At 43.3% G+C, this 19,840-nt stretch overlaps 1 protein-coding gene across 1 annotated transcript in view; it reads right to left on the reverse strand.

The window, feature by feature from the left end:
- Positions 1 to 19,840, reverse strand: part of KCNMA1 (potassium calcium-activated channel subfamily M alpha 1) — a 736,200-nt gene that overhangs the window by 509,648 nt on the left and 206,712 nt on the right. Inside the window, exon 3 of the mRNA XM_040439127.1 lies at positions 2,850 to 2,911. Coding sequence (XP_040295061.1) covers positions 2,850 to 2,911 — 62 coding nt within the window. The remainder of the gene's footprint in view (positions 1 to 2,849; positions 2,912 to 19,840) is intronic.

The following is a 19,840-nucleotide window of genomic DNA, read 5'->3' on the forward strand; positions in this document are numbered from 1 at the left end:
CAAGATTACAGGGACAGGTAGCTGCAAGTAAATACACACACAGCAAATCAATTGTTACATGGACCATAATAATAATAATTCCACCATTATTTTTATTCATTAGACCATGGATGCATTACACAGGACTCAAGCATGGACTATGCCATTCTACTGTGTAGACAGGGGCTACTGCACTGGTATAAGAAAGGCAGCGGAATTTTAAATACAAGTATATTAGAAAACTATATGATTTCTGATTGCATAAACAAATAAAATCACACAAACATAAACGAAAATCCCTTTAAAATTAAAACCTTGGTGACCTCCGCCATGCATGTATCATTTTAAGGATGGCGCCCGCTCGCGTGTGCAACAGGTGCCATAACAGCCAGGTTTCTGCTCTTTCAAACAATAGTGACCCACAGCGGATGTATGTGATCAGCCCTACAGCTGATCGCATAAATCTAACACCTTAGATGCCATGGTGAAATTTGGTTCACTGAAATATTTTTGGTCATGAGATCGTACTATATTTAAAACGTATCACTGCCTAAATATACGATTAAAAGGAATACTTTATTAGAAATTAATTAAAATCACTAGGCTCATATGCCCTTACTAGAACTAGGCAGAAAAGGAAAGGCGCCAGAATGGATCTGTGTATGATGGTATCCACAGTCCCACTGGCCCTTTAAATGGTCAGAGCAGTAGGTCGTGCTGCTTTGTTCTATGTGATGCGGCCCAGCTCCCATAAGGCTAGTATGGGGGATCTATAGGCGGCTTACAGACCCCCTCAAGGTGAATCTCATGAGTGGCAAATAAACTCGAGAGGTCCTGACAGCAGTCCAGAAAAGACAACTGTCAGCCATGTGTTACCAAGTATCATGAAACCCACAATAATTACCTGATATAGAGCTTTAGTGTTCAGACGGGTATCCTGTTGTGAGACCTGGTGAGTCTATTTAGGATATACAAGCAGCTTTTACTCACTTGTGGACGTGTCAAAGGTCCAGTGAGTTTACAATTTACCACTAATTATCTATTGGGAAGTGGTCAGGGCAGAGATACAGGACTACTGTACTGTACTTAGGTAGTGCGTCCATCCATCAGCATTCCTACTGCTCTAACCATTTTAAGGGCCAGTGGGACTGTGGATACCATCATACACAGATCCATTCTGGCGCCTTTCCTTTTCTGCCTAGTCCTTGTAAGGGCATATGAGCCTAGTGATTTTAATTAATTTCGAATAAAGTATTCCTTTTAACCGTACATTTAGGCAGTGATACACCATGGTGAAATTTCACCACAGCATGTGCACTTTCTAGAAGTGGAAACCAAGTGCTCCCACTCCGGTACCATTGTTCCCCGGCTGAGATCGGGGATCCTGTCACTGTATATTAATAGCCTGAAGCCTCAAGAAGGCTTCAGTAGCTATTACTAGTATATACTAAAACATAAAACCAATACCAATGAATAAAAAAGTTATGCCTCTGGGAAGGCAGGGAGTGCAGAACAAAAACGCACAAACGGAAAATTGCAAGGTCCGCTAAGGGTTAAAAGAAAGATAGGAGGTCGTGTGAAACCAGCCTTAAAGGGTTGTGTCACTTTGGTAAATAGCATTTATTATGTCGAGAAAGTTAATACAAGGCACTTAGTAATGTATTGTGATTATCCATATTGCCTCCTTTGCTGGCTGGATTCATTTCTGCATCACATTATACACTGCTCATTTCCATAGATACAACCACCCTGCAATCCAGCAGCAGTGGCCATGCTTGCACACTGTAGGAAAAAGCGCTAGCCTATGTATGCTCCCATGGTCCGGGCCACCAGAGAGGCCGGCACTTTTTCCTATAGTGTGCAAGTATGGCCACTGCTGCAGGATTGCAGGATAGTTGTAACCATGGAAACGAGCAGTGTATAATGTAATGGAAAAATGTATCAAGCCAGCAAAGGAAGCAATATGGACAATCACAATTAATTAGTAGGTGACTTGTATTAACTTTAATTAGATGGTAAAGAAAAATCATCATCACTAGAATTTCAATCAGCCTGATCAGATGATCATAACCAAAGCAACCTTAATAAAAGGGTGGCCCATCTGGGACACTGATACCATCACTGTTAGATAGGGTCCCACCACCAAAAGTGAAGAAGAGCACAGTATGCATGCACAATGTACTTTCCATTAAATGCTATGGGAGTTTCGAAAATAGCCAGACAAGCGTGTTCAGCTACACTCAGAAGTCCGATAGTGGCTAATGGAGAGCAAGCACTGTCACCTCTTCATTCACTGCTATGGGACTGCCAGAAATAACCAGGTGACCGTGCATATGTGGCTGCTGTCTGTTGGCTTCAGGGGGGATCACTTCTGCATACAGGAACAGTTCCTAGAGGTGGGAACCGCACCTATTTGAAATTGATAGCAAATCATATAGCATATCGTATGTCATCTCCCAGATGTGAATATCCTTTTAAAGCTCCAGTCCGGTTTACAGCAACTAGACACAGCATGAAAAGGTGAGCACAGAAAAGAATACTGATAAGTAGGCAATTATAATGCCAAAGTCACTTTAATCTGTTCCTTTCCTGAAGAAGGGAAATGTCACATTAACATTTTCAGGAAGAGTATTGTGGGGATTCTTTTGTGACATGAGTTGGAGAAGGCACCACGTATATCAGGTATGCAATATAATGTATATTTGTTCTAAAGGGTCAAAATAATAAAAAATATTTGCACTGAGCCTCTTCGCTTACAGTCCACTGCAGATATATTTAAAATCTAAACTAATGGAATTTGTGGCAATGAATACCCAGATATGGGTGCCACATGTGTACAATTACCATATTCTTTAAGCGTGTATACTCACTTGGATGAGTCGATGAAATATATAACCAGGGCCCCAATGCTCAGAGCAAAGACAGTCACCACCTGTGCAAAAGAAACAGCAGAGTTAGTATTCAATGGACCTAAACAAAGTAATATGAAACATACATTTGCATAGTTGGTTTGTTAAATAGAGGTGACTGTTAAGGCCGCCATACACAGAATGACAGGTACAGCAGACAAATGAATGTGTGGGGAGCTCCAAACTCCCCCCCCCCCCCCCCCAACAGATGATGTCAGGGGAGAAAGGATCAGAACTAAATATTTTCACTTGACCCTTTTGTTCTCCCGAGAGATAAGCCAAAGCCAGAGGTGTCTGGCAGATGCTTTCTCCATGCACATACACCTTTAAATGAGCTGAATCTGCATGTACAACGCCTTAATGTAATGTATTCAAACCTCTTGAACTTCCCCACATTTTTCATGTTAGACCCACAAACATTGAGATCGTATGTGATAGCCCAAAACAAAGTTGCACATAATGTATGTTTGAAGTGAAAAGGAAATGGTACATCGTTCATCTCAGCTGAAGACTTTGCCTCATATTTTAGAGATAAAATCGATAAAATCCATGAAAGCTTTAAACACCCCGCACTACACCCCTACACAGCCACCCAAAGTGCTTCCCACATTACCCAGTTTACCACCATCACAGAAGAAAAGCTTTCCAACTTAGTCTCCAAGTCACACCTCACCACTTGTGCCCTTGACCCAATCCCATCCCACCTCATCCCTAACCTCACCACTATAGTTATCCCTGCTCTAACCCACCTCTTCAACCTATTGCTAACCACTGGCATCTTCCCTTCCTCTTTTAAACATGCAACCATCACACCCAAAGACCTCATGCACACTGTCAGTGATTTGGCTTCAGTGGTCCGTGGCCGATTTTGCTTCAGTTGTGTTTCCTTGTGTCTTCCTTTTTTTTTGTCTGACAGGGGGAAAAAAAGGAAGTTAATGAAAAGTGTAATTTTATTGCACCAAGGTCTTGTAGAAAAAAACGGACACGGATGCGGACACGGATGACATACCAGTTGTGCATCCGTTTATTTTGACGGACCCACTGACTTGAATGGGTCCGTCCTCCGTTTTCCACTGACAAGAATAGGACAGGTTATATTTTTTGGACGGACTGGAATTACGAATCACGGACGCGGAGAAAAAACGAAGGACTATCTGTTTTTTTTCACAGCTCCATAGAAATTAATGGGACCTCCGCTAAACTGTGAAAAATGACGGAATGGACGCGGATGCACACAACGGTCGTGTGCATGAGGCCATACTCAAGAAACCTTCCCTGGACCCATCCTCTTTATCCAGCTATCGTCCCATGTCACTGCTCCCATTTGCATCCAAAGTCCTAGAACAACATGTCCATCTCAAATTGTCCTCTCCCCTCTCATCCCACTCACTTTTTGATCAGGTGCAATCTGGCTTCAGACCAATCACTGCACTGAAACTGCTCTTACCAAAGTCGCCAACGATCTACTAGCTGCCAAAGCTACACTTCACTACTCTGTGCTCCTCCTTCTTGACCTTTCCTTTGCCTTCGACACTGTTGACCACTCTCTCCTCCTACAAATCCTCTCTTCCCTTGGTGTCAAAGACCTAGCCCTCTCCTGGATCTCCTCGTACCTCATCAACAGAACCTTCAGCGTTTCTCATTCATACACTACCTCCTCATCACGCCCCCTTTCTGTTGCTGTCCCTCAAGGCTCTGTCCTGGGTCCCCTGCTTTTCTCCACTTATACATTCGGCCTGGGACAGCTCATGGCTTCCAATACCACCTCTATGCTGACGACAGTCAAATCTACCTCTCCGGCCCAGATGTTGATTCCATCCTATCCAGAATCCCAGCGTGTCTGTCAGCAATATCTTCATTCTTCTCTTCCCGCTTCCTAAAACTCAGCATGGAGAAAACTGAATTCATTGTCTTTCCCCCATGTCACTCATCTCCCCTACCTGACATGTCCATCACAGTTAGTCTTCAGAAGATGATAAGATCAATAATCACAATACTTTCTCCTGTCTCACAGGCCCACTGCCTGGGGGTAACATTGGATTCTGCCCTGTCCTTTAAGCCACACATCCAAACCCTCCACCTGCCGTTTCCAACTTAAGAACATGTGTCGAAAATGTTTGCCCATTCCTCTTTGCAAAATAGCTCAAACTCAGTCAGATTGGATAGAGAGCGTCTGTGAACAGCAATTTTCATGTCTTGCCACAGATTCTCAATTGGATTTAGGTCTGGACTTTGGGCCATTCTAACACATGAATATGCTTTAGAATCTAAACCATTCCATTGTATCGCTGGCTGTATGTTTAGGGTTGTTTGGAAGGTGAACCTCTGCCCCAGTCTCAAGTCTTTTGCAGCTTCTAACAGGTTTTCCTCCAGAATTGCCCTCTATTTAGCTCCATCCATCTTCCCATCAACTCTGACCAGCTTCCTTGTCCCTGCTGAAGAAAAGCTGGTGTCTTCAGGGTGATATGAAGTGTTAGTTTTACGCCACACAAAAATTTTCATTTATGCCAGAAAGTTCAACTTTGATCTCATCTGACCAGAGCATCTTCTTCCCCGTTTGCTGTGTCTCCTACATGGCTTATGGCAAACTGCAAACTAAACTTCTTATGGCTTGCTTTAAAAAATGTCTTTCTTCTTGTCGCTCTTCCATGAAGGCCAGATTTGTGGAGTACATGACTAATAGCTTTCCTGTGGACAGATAGTCTCACCTGAGGTGTGCATCTCTGCAGCTCCTCCAGAGGTACCATGGGCCTCTTGGCTGCTTCTCTAATTAGTGCTCTTCTTGCCTGGGCTGTCAGTTTAGGTGGACGGTCATGTCTTGGTAGGTTTGTAGCTGTGCCATTATCCTTTCATTTTAAAATGATGGATTAAACAGTGCTGGATTTGGATATTTTTTTATTTTTTTATAACCTAACCTGCTTTACACTTACACAACTTTACCCCTGGTCTGGTGTGTTCCTTAGTTTACATAATGCTGCTTGATCACTAATGTTCTCTAACAAAGCTCTGAGGCCTTCACAGAACAGTTCTAGTTATACTGAGAATAAATTACACACAGGTGGACTTTATTTACTAATTGGGTGACTTCTGAAGACAATTGGTCACACCGGATTTTATTTGGGGGGTATCAGAGTACAGGGGGCTGAATACAAATGTACACCACACTTTTCTGATTTTTATTGACTACAGCTATTGTTGAATGTGTATGGCCACCTTAACACTTGAGATCAGAGTAACCTCTGATCCCCACTATTTAACCTTTTGTATGATGATAAGATCAATAATGACCACAGCATATAATGACAGAGACAGAGGGTGGAGATTCCTATGATGCAATCCATGCCTATACCATATCAGAATGGCATATATTTAAAGACATACTTTTAGTATACAGGCTAATGTACTAGCATATACATATATATATGGAACTAAATTATAGAACAAAATATAAGGAAGATAATACATAATACCTCTTTACAGAACCCAAATAATATAGACATATTTAGTATCTATAGATCATTGCAACTGTAACTGTAATAAACTATAACAGCTTGTAACATGTATAACATTGTTCACGATGTACTGGTGTATGATGAAAAAACATATCATAAAAACATTGACTGTGTTTCTCCCAAAATAAAAAATTCTAATAAATACTAATGCATATATTTCAATTATTAAATATATACAGCTACATCAAGCTAAAAATAAAAGTTAGGAACACCAGAAAGCAAAGAATCAGAATCTATAAATTGTCATATGAACACACAAAATGATATGCATTCATATGTAAATCATGCATATTATACTTTAATTAGGCATTTAAAGTGCTGTGGGATGGGAGGAGAGCACCAGTGGAAGGTAAAGGGAAGGCACAGAGGGTGCTAGATGCGGTCAGAAAGTGTAGTGTTCCACTTTATTTTCTGACATCAGAAAGGTGTAACATACTTGATAGGTGAAGTTTAAGGCAGAAAACAATATGTGGCTACAGACTCCTTATAAAACTGGCACTGCATATATGTTATTTGTGCCACATAAGCCAAATGCCAAGCACTGAAATATTCACTGGATCAGGGAAAATCTTTGCATCCTTTTCAGCCCTCACCCAATCAATGCAATGAAAAAGACTAATTCTTCTCAAAATGGTAAGATACTACTATGGAAACACAGTGAGGGTCATGTACTAACACTCTACGGCAGTTTTGTAGCATAAGAAAATAGCAACGTTTAATGCAAGCGCCATTTTAAGACATAATCTGCTACTTTTTAGGCTGTTCCAACACACTTGGTACTTTCCCAAAAAGTGGCCAGGGTGTGGGCAGGAGGAGACAAGGAGCAGGTGGGAGCTCCATGTCTTTCTCCAAACATTATTTTTGAAAAGTCATATAAAAATTCATGCCTCTTTCTCTAGGATTTTGAGGAAGTGCATATAATGAAACAGTATATATGACATGTGAAAAGCACTTTTCAAAGTCATCCAGACAGCACTGTTATAATATGCCTTGTAGGGAAAGAAATAAAAAGTAACAATTACCACGGCCTTCTCAAGATCCAGAGGGTAAGTCCTTTATTCTATTACACCCTTCCATCCCAGATGTCATTTATTATTAAGAGATTTCTTTCAGCGGGTGACTTCGAAATGCAATTAATGAATGGAGATGTGTATCAGTCAGATAAATGGTATCTTTAGTCTTATCACAGTCTACCATCTGTAGGACAATGGTTCTAAGGGAAGGAGGACGCATCTCCATAATCTAAAGAATTATCAAGAACACAAATAAAACCACATATGGTTTTTCTAACCCCTAGAATGCAGACAGAACTAACTGGATGTATACTGTCCATAGCAATTGAACTAGTGCAGAACTATTTAATGCCCACTATAAGCATTACACATTGTGATTCAGATTTACAATTTTCGTTTGTTTAATAGTTTTGTAATGTTTAATCACATCTATTTAAAGACTAAATCTTCAAAAGATAATTCACATTTTGACAAGAAACAAGTACCATTCGAATGTTTATGTGTGCTAATAAACACAGTTAGTAACTCATGACATTTTATAGACATTTCCAGTACTGTGTTTCATCAATGACAGCCTTCATGAAGCTGTTGTTGAGATGGAACACTCTGACTAATACACAAATGTATCTGTACTGCTGTCTGCACAACACAGAACCGCAAAATACGGATACCTTCCATGTGCATTCCGAAATTTTCTCACTCCCATCAACAGAATTAGCCATTCTTGCAATGCGGACAAAAATAGGTCATGTTCTATAATTTGTCGAACGGACATACAGATATCGACAGCACATGGATGACATTTATATATATGTGGAAAATGCATATAAAACATGACTGGTTTGAACAACTTTCCATATAGAGCACCAGAAATGCCAACTGGAGTAAATCCAGGCTATTCAATTAAAATACGGATTATATCCGGTAAATATTAACACTCCAAACAACTGAAGAGACTGAAAAAATGTTTCTATGTGTATGTTCTGAAACATAGGTTTAAAATCCTGGACCCCAGTGCAAACACTACACCTAGTCTCCACTTAAAAGGGGTTATCTCAAGACAACCATTTTCCATATTACAGTATAAAGGCCCCATAAGGGGACTCACATATAGGGCTGTTTACTATCTGACCTAATAGACCCTCTTATAGAATAGAGTAATTATTATATCATATCCTGGAAGTAAAACAAATGTGCTGTACTGCAAACCCATCTTACAGCAAGTAGAACACAGTAAACTGTAATTGTGTTGTAATTAAAGATTTAACATTTTTAAATTTTAGGTGTGTAAAATAAAGAAACAAGAATGTCTACTGTAGTTTTCATAATTATGACTGGACCCCTATGCCAGGGACAGTGGTGTCACTAAAAGAGTGTCAATACTGTTAGTGACACTGTCACTAAGCTCTTTGTTGCTGGTGGCTTTTGGCTCCCTGGCATAGGGGTGCAGTCATAATTGTGGCATGTCGAGTCACAATTAAATAAACATTGAACAGGGGGCCCTGAATATGGACTGGTCTGTCTTCCCAAAGCTCCAGTGTTCTTAAGAGGCTCAGGCTACCATTGTGCAAACAGAAAACTTTCTTCACTCTGCAGGGGACCTGTGGAGAGCGCATGCTCCTCAGCATCCTGGTCCTGAGCCATTGTGAGCCACCATCACTGAGCTTTGGAAGTCTGGGACCTCCAGTTTCCTGCTGCATCTGGTCCAGGAACCTTGCTGCCTATGTGCAATTAGATACTAGTAACTGCTAGGAAGGCAGGTCCTAAGTAATGAGTAGATGTTTATGTTAAGGCGGATTGAGACACAACAGATTTTAACCAATTTCTAGTACAAGCTATCCGGATGCAGTTTTGAAAATAATATCAACATAGTACAAAATATCAGCACGAAAAAATAGTCATAGCAATTTTTTTGAAGTGCAATAAGTGAATCCGCAGTGCCATTTGCAGTAAAATGTGCATGTAACACTGGTAGATTTTGCTAAGTAATCACTGCAAACTTGTGGTGAACACACATCATAGGAATTTTTTAACCAAGTGCACTGGCCCAAGCAGAACTTTTTCACCAGGGCACACGCTTTTAGCTAAACCACTGTTTTTACCTAATGTATCACCATAATCATTCATTCATATTCCATTTTAACTGCTAGTAAGTCTTGTGGACAGTAGTTTCTATTGAAAGAGGTGGAAACTTGCAGGATAACAGGCTGAACTGGATGGACAGATGTCTTTATTCAGCCTTATAAACAGGGATAGTGCACAGACTGTAATCTGAAGTAGAAGGGTTCCATAGGAGACAGTGCAGTTTGAATTAATTGCAGTGTAGAGCACAGAGCTATCTAATTTAATGGTTTCCACAGTGATTATTAGAAAAACAATTCTATTGGGCCCTGATTCCCAAATTGGGGTGAATAACCCGTCTCGTTCTACCGCTGCGTCCTCCTGTAGGTGTCCAAGTAGCGTCAATGACAGTCACGTGGGAGTGGGTATTGCAAGAGGTCAGGGATGTGGCCATGAGACTGGTGAGGGTGATATAATTGACGACCAGACAGTAGTGGATAATGATGTATCCGATCGCATTTGGGAGCCAGATGAAGAAGGGGCTTCATCATAATCATCAGGGTGTGAGGATGGCATCTTGCTCGCAAAATAGCAGCAGGGTGGCAGCGTGCCGCTGAGCCAGCAGGGTGCAAGCGTGGCCATGAGTCAGTAGGGTGGCAGCAGTGTGAGATCTGAAGCCAAACCTGCCCAGGGTAGACCGTCTGCTACTCAGGAGCCTACCTGTCAGGAAACAACTAGCGGTGCACGGCTTCATAGAGGCAGCGGCAGGCAGTCAGCACGGATTGGTGGGGGTTAACCACCTCAGCTCCCCTAGCTTAAACACCCTTAATGACCAGACCACTTTTTACAATTCTGCACTACACTACTTTCATGGTTTATTGCTCGGTCATACAACTTACCACCCAAATGAATTTTACCTACTTTTCTTCTCACTAATAGAGCTTTCATTTGGTGGTATTTCATTGCTACTGCCATTTTATTTATTTTTTTGTTATTAATCTAAATTTACCAAAATTGTTGCAAAAAATGACATTTTTTACTTTCAGTTGTAAATGTTTTTTTTTTAAAACTACATTTCTATATAAATTTTTCTCTAAATTTATTTTTCTACATGTCTTTGATAAAAAAAAAAAATGTATGGGTAAAAAAAAATGGTTTGGGTAAAAGTTATAGCATTTACAAACTATGGTACAAAAATGTGAATTTCCGCATTTTGAAGCAGCTCTGACTTTCTGAGCACCTGTCATGTTTCCTGAGGTTCTACAATGCCCAGACAGTAAAAACACCCCACAAATGACCCCATTTCGGAAAGTAGACACCCTAAGGTATTCGCCGATGGGCATAGTGAGTTCATAGAAGTTTTTATTTTTTATCACAAGTTAGCGGAAAATGATTCTTTTTTTTTTCTTACAAAGTCTCATATTCCACTAACTTGTGACAAAAAAATAAAAAAAAACATGAACTCACTATGCCCATCACGAAATATCTTGGGGTGTCTTCTTTCCAAAATGGGGTCACTTGTAGGGTAGTTATACTGCCCTGGCATTTTAGGGGCCCTAATGCGTGAGAAGAAGTCTGGAATCCAAATGTGTAAAAAATGCCCTGTAAAATCCTAAAAGTACTCATTGGAATTTGCTTTTCCCACCTAGGCTGCAAAAAAGTGTCACACATGTGGTATCGCCGTACTCAGAAGAAGTAGGGCAATGTGTTTTGGGGTGTATTTTTACATATACCCATGCTGGATGAGAGAAATATCTCTCTAAAAGTCAACCTTTCCCATTTTTTTTATACAAAGTTGTCATTATAGAGAGATATTGTCACTACCAGAGCTTTGGGACGTTCTCACAGCTCTGTTTCTCCACACCTGTGATGATGTCACTACTAGAGCTGGGAGGAGTTCTCACTGCTCTGTTTACTTTTGGTTTCCTTCCTCCCAGCTGTTCCTCATGCATTTGATTTCCCTCTCTTTATATCACCCCTCCTCCTATTGTAGGGCGTGGATTATAGTTCTCATTTCAGTTGTAGCTCTTGCTTTAGTATCTTCACTTGTAGCTATCAGTTCACTGGACCTGTGTTCTGCTGCAGCAAGCACTCCGGATATTGCCAGCTGTCCTTGGATCCGTCTTCTCTGCGGCTGCAACACCTTCAGCTAAGTGTACAGACATTTTTGTGTACCTGATTATTTTCTGACTGGATCTGAGGTGGCCACGGTTCCCTCCATATACTGAGTAGGGCACCGGTGGCCGTGCCCCTTCCACTATTGTAGGGGTTACAGTGGTCATCAGTCTTAGGAACGTGGGCATGCCTCGTTCCGCCATTTGGATCCGGGCATGTGCTTTAGCAGAATAGGGAGAGCTTTCGAGGGTCTGACAGGGGTCACCCTTTAACCTCCCTAGTTTGGGTCCGGTCAGTAGCTCTTTTACTGTGTATACTATTGTTGCTCACATACAGCCGTGACATTATAATCCACCAAAACCATCCTTTTTTGACATGGATCCGCTTTCTGGCCTGGTTGACCGCATGCAGGGTCTTTCTTTGGAAGTAGCGGATCTCCGTCAATCTATGACTCAGCTTCAAGCATTGGGCTCTGCTCTGGCTCATGGAGTCTGTTGCGAGTCAAAGGTCTCACTTCCGGAAACGTTCTCCGGGGGCAGTGAGAATTTTGTTCGCTTCAGAGAGGCATGCAAACTCCATTTTTGCTTGTGTCCCCACTCCTCTGGTAAGGAGGAGCAGAGGGTGAGGATTGTCATCTCCCTGCTCAGGGGTAATGCTCAGACTTGGGCTTTTTCGCTGCCATCAGGGGATCCCTCCCTTCGATCCGTGGAAAGATTTTTTGTGGCCCTGGGGCAGATTTATGATGACCCGGATCGTGTTGCTCTGGCCGAATCTAACTTACGTGTTTTATGCCAGAACAAACTGTCTGCGGAGCTTTATTGTTCTGAATTTCGGAGATGGGCAGCTGATTCGGGTTGGAATGATGCTGCACTCCGGAGTCAGTTCTGTCATGGTCTCTCAGAGAGATTGAAAGATGCGTTTGCTTTCCATGAGAGACCAACGTCCTTAGAGTCTGCCATGTCATTGGCGGTACGCCTTGACAGGCGTCTAAGAGAAAGAAACGAGACCTCTCTGTCCAGCCATTGTCAGTCTAGGGGCAGTGGTGCGGACTCATTCAGTGTGCAGGGGCCTCATCCTGTCTCGCTCCCCTCTGAGGAGGAGCCCATGCAGCTAGGTCGACTTGCCCCTGATAAAAGAGGATTTAGTCCTCAGAGTATGGTGTGTTTTTGTTGTGGGGGCATAGGTCATTTGGCAAATGTTTGTCCCTCTAGGAGATTCTTGAACTGTACTAAGAGCGATAATAAGAGAAAAACCTCAAAAGGTAAATCATCAAATTCTGCTTCATCTGCTACTTTGGGCAAAGTTGATGTAGGAATTGATGCTTTTCCTCTGACCTGCAGTTCCCGTTTTCTCCTGTTTTTGTCGATAGTGGAGCGGCCGTCAATCTTATTGACACTCAATTTGTAGCCATGCATGGTTTTCAGGTTTGCACATTAGAAAAGGATATACCTGTTTTTGCTATTGACTCTGCTCCACTCTCACAGAGATCTCTGAAGGGCATTGTTCACAATATCCGGCTAGCTGTAGGTGACACTCATGTGGAGGATATATCTTGTTTTGTCCTTAACGGATTGCCTTCTCCTCTAGTTTTGGGGTTACCCTGGCTCACTAGACATAACCCCACTATTGATTGGCAAGGAAGGCAAATAAATGAGTGGAGTGACTTTTGTAGAGAGAATTGTCTCACAGCGACTTTTGCAGAGGTGTCTACTAAAACTGTGCCATCATTTCTCTCTGATTTCTCGGACGTGTTTTCCGAGAGCGGTGTTCAGGAGCTACCTCCTCACCGGGAGTTTGACTGTCCCATTAACCTCATTCCCGGCGCCAAGCTGCCAAAAGCACGCCTCTACAATCTCTCACAACCGGAAAGAATCGCAATGCGAACCTATATCTCCGAGAGTCTCGAGAAGGGGCATATTCGTCCCTCAAAGTCACCTGTGGCCGCGGGTTTTTTTTTTGTTAAAAAAAAAGATGGCTCTCTGAGACCTTGCCTAGATTTTAGGGAGCTGAACCGTATCACGATTCGCGATCCCTATCCCCTTCCTCTGATCCCGGACCTCTTCAACCAAATTGTTGGGGCCAAGGTGTTTTCCAAATTGGATTTGAGAGGCGCGTACAACCTGGTCAGGGTCAGAGAGGGGGATGAATGGAAAACGGCCTTTAATACCCCTAACGGGCATTTCGAGAATCTCGTTATGCCTTTCGGCCTGATGAATGCTCCGGCCGTCTTTCAGCATTTTGTTAATAGTATTTTCTACCATTTAATGGGGAAATTTGTATTTGTGTATCTTGATGATATTTTGATTTTTTCCCCTGATGTTCAGACCCATCAGGATCATCTTTTTCAGGTTCTAAAGATTCTGCGGGAAAATAAATTGTACGCCAAGCTGGAGAAATGTCTTTTTATGGTATCGGAGATTCAATTTCTGGGTTTTCTCCTCTCTGCTTCTGGTTTTCGCATGGATCCGGAGAAGGTCCGTGCTGTACTTGAGTGGGAGCTTCCTGAGAATCAGAAGGCATTGATGCGCTTTCTGGGTTTTGCGAACTATTACAGAATTTCATTTTGAATTATTCCTCTGTTGTCAAACCCCTTACTGACATGACAAAAAAGGGGGCGGATTTTTCCTCTTGGTCGGAGGAGGCGCTTGCAGCCTTTTCTAAGATTAAAGAGAGTTTTGCGTCTGCTCCCGTCTTGGTGCATCCCGATGTTTCCTTACCTTTTATTGTTGAGGTGGATGCTTCCGAGGTGGGTGTGGGTGCGGTTTTGTCCCAGGGCCCTTCTCCTGCCAAATGGCGACCCTGTGCCTTTTTCTCTAAAAAACTCTCCCCGGCAGAGAGAAACTATGATGTGGGAGAAAGGGAGTTGTTGGCCATCAAGTTGGCTTTCGAGGAATGGCGCCATTGGTTGGAGGGGGCCAGGCACCCTATCACCGTTTTTAACGACCATAAGAATCTGGCATACTTGGAGTCGACCAGGCGTATGAATCCGAGACAGGCCAGATGGTCTCTGTTCTTCTCCAGATTCAATTTTGTTGTTACATTCCGACCTGGGATAAAAAATGTGAAGGCTGATGCTCTCTCTCGCTGTTTTCCGGGAGGAGGAAACTCAGAGGACCCGGGTCCCATTTTGGCGGAGGGGGTAGTTGTTTCTGCTCTATATTCCGATTTGGAGGCCGAGGTCCAGGCTGCCCAGACTGAGGCACCTGCCCGTTGTCCTTCTGGGAAGTTGTTCGTGCCTCCTGAGCTACGTCACAAACTCTTTAAGGAGCATCATGATACGGTTCTTGCTGGTCACCCCGGGAGTAGAGCCACGGTAGATCTCATTGCTCGGAGATTTTGGTGGCCGGCTCTTTGTAAGTCGGTGGAGGGTTTTGTGGCTGCTTGTGAGACGTGCGCTCGCGCTAAGGTCCCTCGTTCACGGCTTTCAGGTTCCCTTCTCCCGTTACCCATACCTTCCCGTCCTTGGACACACCTGTCCATGGACTTTATCACGGATCTTCCTCGTTCCTCGGGGAAGTCGGTGATCCTGGTGGTGGTGGACCGTTTTAGCAAGATGGCTCATTTCGTACATTTCCCTGGTTTACCCAATGCTAAAACGTTGGCGCAAGCTTTTGTCGACCATATTGTTAAATTGCACGGCATTCCCTCTGATATTGTTTCCGATAGAGGCACGCAGTTTGTGTCCAGGTTCTGGAAGGCTTTCTGTTCTCGCCTGGGGGTTCGGCTGTCCTTCTCTTCTGCTTTTCACCCGCAGTCGAATAGTCAGACTGAGCGCCTCAATCAGAATCTGGAGACATATTTGCGCTGTTTTGTGGCAGAGAACCAGGAGGATTGGTGTTCATTTCTCCCTCTTGCTGAGTTTGCTCTGAACAACCGTCGTCAGGAATCTTCTGATAAGTCACCATTCTTTGGTGCATATGGGTTCCATCCGCAGTTTGGGACATTCTCGGGAGGGGCTCTTTCTGGTTTACCTGAGGAGGAGAGATTTTCCTTGTCTTTGTCTACCATTTGGCAAAAGATTCAGAGTAATCTTAAAAAGATGAGTGAGAGGTATAGGCGTGTGGCTGATAAGAGACGTGTGCCTGGTCCGGACCTGAATGTGGGTGATCTGGTGTGGTTGTCTACAAGAAATATTAAACTGAAGGTTCCCTCCTGGAAATTGGGTCCCAAGTTTATTGGGCCTTAAAAAATCTTGTCAGTCATCAATCCTGTTGCCTTCCGTCTTGATCTTCCACGGGTTTGGAAGATACATAATGTATTTCACAGATCTCTCTTAAAACCATATGTCCAGCCCACGGTACCCTCCTCTTTGCCTCCTCCTCCGATTTTGGTTGATGGCAATCTGGAGTTTGAGGTTTCCAGAATTGTGGACTCTCGCATTGTCCGCGGTTCTCTTCAGTACCTCGTTCATTGGAAGGGTTATGGTCCTGAGGAGAGGATGTGGGTTCCGGTGTCGGACATTAAAGCCACTCGCCTCATCAGGGCATTTCATAGGGCTCATCCTGAGAAGGTGGGTCCTGGGTGTTCGGAGTCCACCCGTAGAGGGGGGGGGGTACTGTCACTACCAGAGCTTTGGGACGTTCTCACAGCTCTGTTTCTCCACCCCTGTGATGATGTCACTACTAGAGCTGGGAGGAGTTCTCACTGCTCTGTTTACTTTTGGTTTCCTTCCTCCCAGCTGTTCCTCATGCGTTTGATTTCCCTCTCTTTATATCACCCCTCCTCCTATTGTAGGGCGTGGATTATAGTTCTCATTTCAGTTGTAGCTCTTGCTTTAGTATCTTCACTTGTAGCTATCAGTTCACTGGACCTGTGTTCTGCTGCAGCAAGCACTCCGGATATTGCCAGCTGTCCTTGGATCCGTCTTCTCTGCGGCTGCAACACCTTCAGCTAAGTGTACAGACATTGTTGTGTACCTGATTATTTTCTGACTGGATCTGAGGTGGCCACGGTTCCCTCCATATACTGAGTAGGGCACCGGTGGCCGTGCCCCTTCCACTATTGTAGGGGTTACAGTGGTCATCAGTCTTAGGCACGTGGGCATGCCTCGTTCAGCCATTTGGATCCGGGCATGTGCTTTAGCAGAATAGGGAGAGCTTTCGAGGGTCTGACAGGGGTCACCCTTTATCCTCCCTAGTTTGGGTCCGGTCAGTAGCTCTTTTACTGTGTATACTATTGTTGCTCACATACAGCCGTGACAGATATTTCAACACCCAGCATGGGTATATGTAAAAAGACACCCCAAAACACATTGCCCTACTTCTCCTGAGTACAGCGATACCACATGTGTGACACTTTTTTGCAGCCTAGGTGCGCAAAGGGACCCGAATTCCAATGAGTATCTTTTAGGAGGGCATTTGGATTCCAGACTTCTTCTCACGCTTTAGGGCCCCTAAAATGCCAGGGCAGTATAAATACCCCACATGTGACCCCATTTTGGAAAGAAGACACCCCAAGGTATTCCGTGAGGGGCATGGCGAGTTCATAGAAGTTTTTTTTTTTGGCAGGGAGTCTATATGGGGTGATCACCACCCTGTCATTGATCACCCCCCTGTCATTGATCACCCCCCTGTAAGGCTCCATTCAGAGGTCCGTATGTGTTTTGCGGATCCACCGATCCATGGATCGGATCCGCAAAACACATACGGACGTCTGAATGGAGCCTTACAGGGGGGAGATCAATGACAGGGGGGTGATCAATGACAGGGGGGTGATCAGGGAGTCTAATATGGGGTGATCAAGGGTTAATAAGTGACAGGGGGGGTGTAGTGTAGTGGTGTTTGGTGCTACTTATTACAGAGCTGCCTGTGTCCTCTGGTGGTCGATCCAAGCAAAATGGACCACCAGAGGACCAGGTAGCAGGTATATTAGACGCTGTTATCAAAACAGCGTCTAATATACCTTTTAGGGGTTAAAAAAATCGCATCTACAGCCTGTCAGCGAACGATCGCCGCTGGCAGGCTGCAGATCAGCTAGTTTACCTCCGGTTCCTGTGAACGCGCGCGCCGGCGCGTCCACTCAGAATAACAGGGCCGCCGCAAAGACGCAATCCTGCGTACGGCAGTCCTGTAGTGGTTAAATGCCATACTCTCTGACCAGACAGTATTACTCCCCTGTGTAACATTGACGTTAGCCAGTGGCAGCTCATGCATGACACGTGCCGTTTGCTCAGACACTTTGAGGAGGCCAGTTTATTTGTCAGTCGCCAGGACTACAGATTTGATCATGGTTTGGAAGCCAAAAGTCATGGGGCCAGTACTTGAATCAGTGACTAACAGAATAGATTATCTATCAATCAATGTGGACACCTCACAAACAGTGAAATGAGACAGCTCTTTCACACTATAGTAGAATCAGTGGCTAAAAGAATAGCTTATCTATCAATCAATGTGGACACCCACAAACAGTGAAATGAGACAGCTCTTTCACACTATAGTAGATTCAGTGTCTAACAGAATAGGTTATCTATCAATCAATGTGGACAAAGTAGATGGTGTAAAATGAAATATCTCTTTCCCACTATTTTAGAATCTTGGGCCATTGCACGCTTAAGTAAATTAGACCTTACTCTAACATTGACCTGTGAGGCTGAGTTCACACTTCAGTTATTTGGTCAGTTAATTCCAGCAGTTATTGCATGGTGAGCCAAAATCAGGAGCCAATCCTAATCTTAGATAAAGTATCATGCACCTGATCTACTCTCACAAAAAGATCTGCACCTGTTCTTTGTTTTTGACCCATAACTGACCAAAAAAGTGGTTTGACTTCAGCCTAATAGTGATGCACAGTCATTTTACAGCTAACAGAAATGATTCAAAAGCATGTGTTTGTACTGCAACATTGCTTTATGAACCTTATTTCCCTCCCAATACTTTATTGGCACTGCCTCTGTGTCCTTCTTTTGTTCCACTAAAGAGTCATTGGGACACAGCTCCTGCAGGGATGCACAGTATTTCTTCCCCTTTACTGAAGGCTATTGTATGCTTTGCTTTTGGTTTAGCTAGGGATTATATTAAAATTCGTGGCGAACCTGCCACATAATGAATTCGTCAGGCTAAGCTTGGATGTGTGGCTCACTCCACAATTCTATGGGTATAGCCACTCAATCCACGCTTACAACACGTGCAAAACTGGAATATCAGTAAGTCTGCTATGTATACGTCTCCTGATAAATTCCCAGATGCACTGACAATTACTCACTAAATGTGCTGGAATTGCTTATGGTTTATCAAGGGCACCAGCTATGAATATTGGTAGCAGCTTACTCAATAAGCCGCAACAATGTATTACAAGTAGTGAGTATAGACCGATAGTAGATGGGATAGATAAATTGCGGGTGAGAGCTTTATGTTTGAGCTCTACTTACAACCCAGCTAGTCTTTATCTCTATTATCCCATCACTACCTAACAAAGGGACCGTCTCTGCCTATTAATGCGTCTGCTCGACGCGTTTCTATGTTACTGTATAACTAGTAACATGTCCTCAGGAGCAGAGTAGCAGTGGCATAGGTGCAGTTCGTTTAATCTCTGATAACTTGCACTAGGCACACTGATAGAGAGAACGCTGCACGCTTCTGTTTGCGCGCGTGCAGCTCAAAGAGATACAGCCTCCGGCACTATGTTTGCAGGAGACGTATACATAGCAGACTTACTGATATTCCAGTTTTGCACGTGTTGTAAGCGTGGATTGAGTGGCTATACCCATACAATTGTGGAGTGAGCCACACATCCAAGCTTAGCCTGACGAATTCATTATGTGGCAGGTTCGCCACGAATTTTAATATATTACCAATAAAAAATATTTTAAGCGTGTATTCAGGCAGTTAAACATATTCTTCGCATATATACGCAAAATCTAGTTCACAGTTACACCTTAGCTAGGGATTAGCTAGAACTGTTGGTGGCCTGCACTACGATAAGCATGTCCAAGTATGAGACCTGCCTGTCACAATAACTGTTTCACTACCAGAAAGGACTAGCTATGCATGTTGCTGCAATGCACAGTGGTATACACCGATATACACACTCTTCCTGCACTTTAACTGAAGGCCGAGATATCGCTGATTTAACACAATTTCTAGGAGAAATTTGGCAAAGCGTCCAAATCAAATTTTTTAAAACTTCACTCATCTCTAGTAAAAGCCTATAGAAGTATAATTAGATTTTAATCTGACTTTTGCAGAAAAAAAGTAATTGCATGAACACATGCTTGTGTTCATGCAAGTCATGTGACAAATGCTGTTGAAGTTGT

The sequence above is a fragment of the Bufo bufo genome, chromosome 6, assembly GCF_905171765.1.
Source record: "Bufo bufo chromosome 6, aBufBuf1.1, whole genome shotgun sequence".
Taxonomy (NCBI): Eukaryota; Metazoa; Chordata; class Amphibia; order Anura; family Bufonidae; genus Bufo; species Bufo bufo.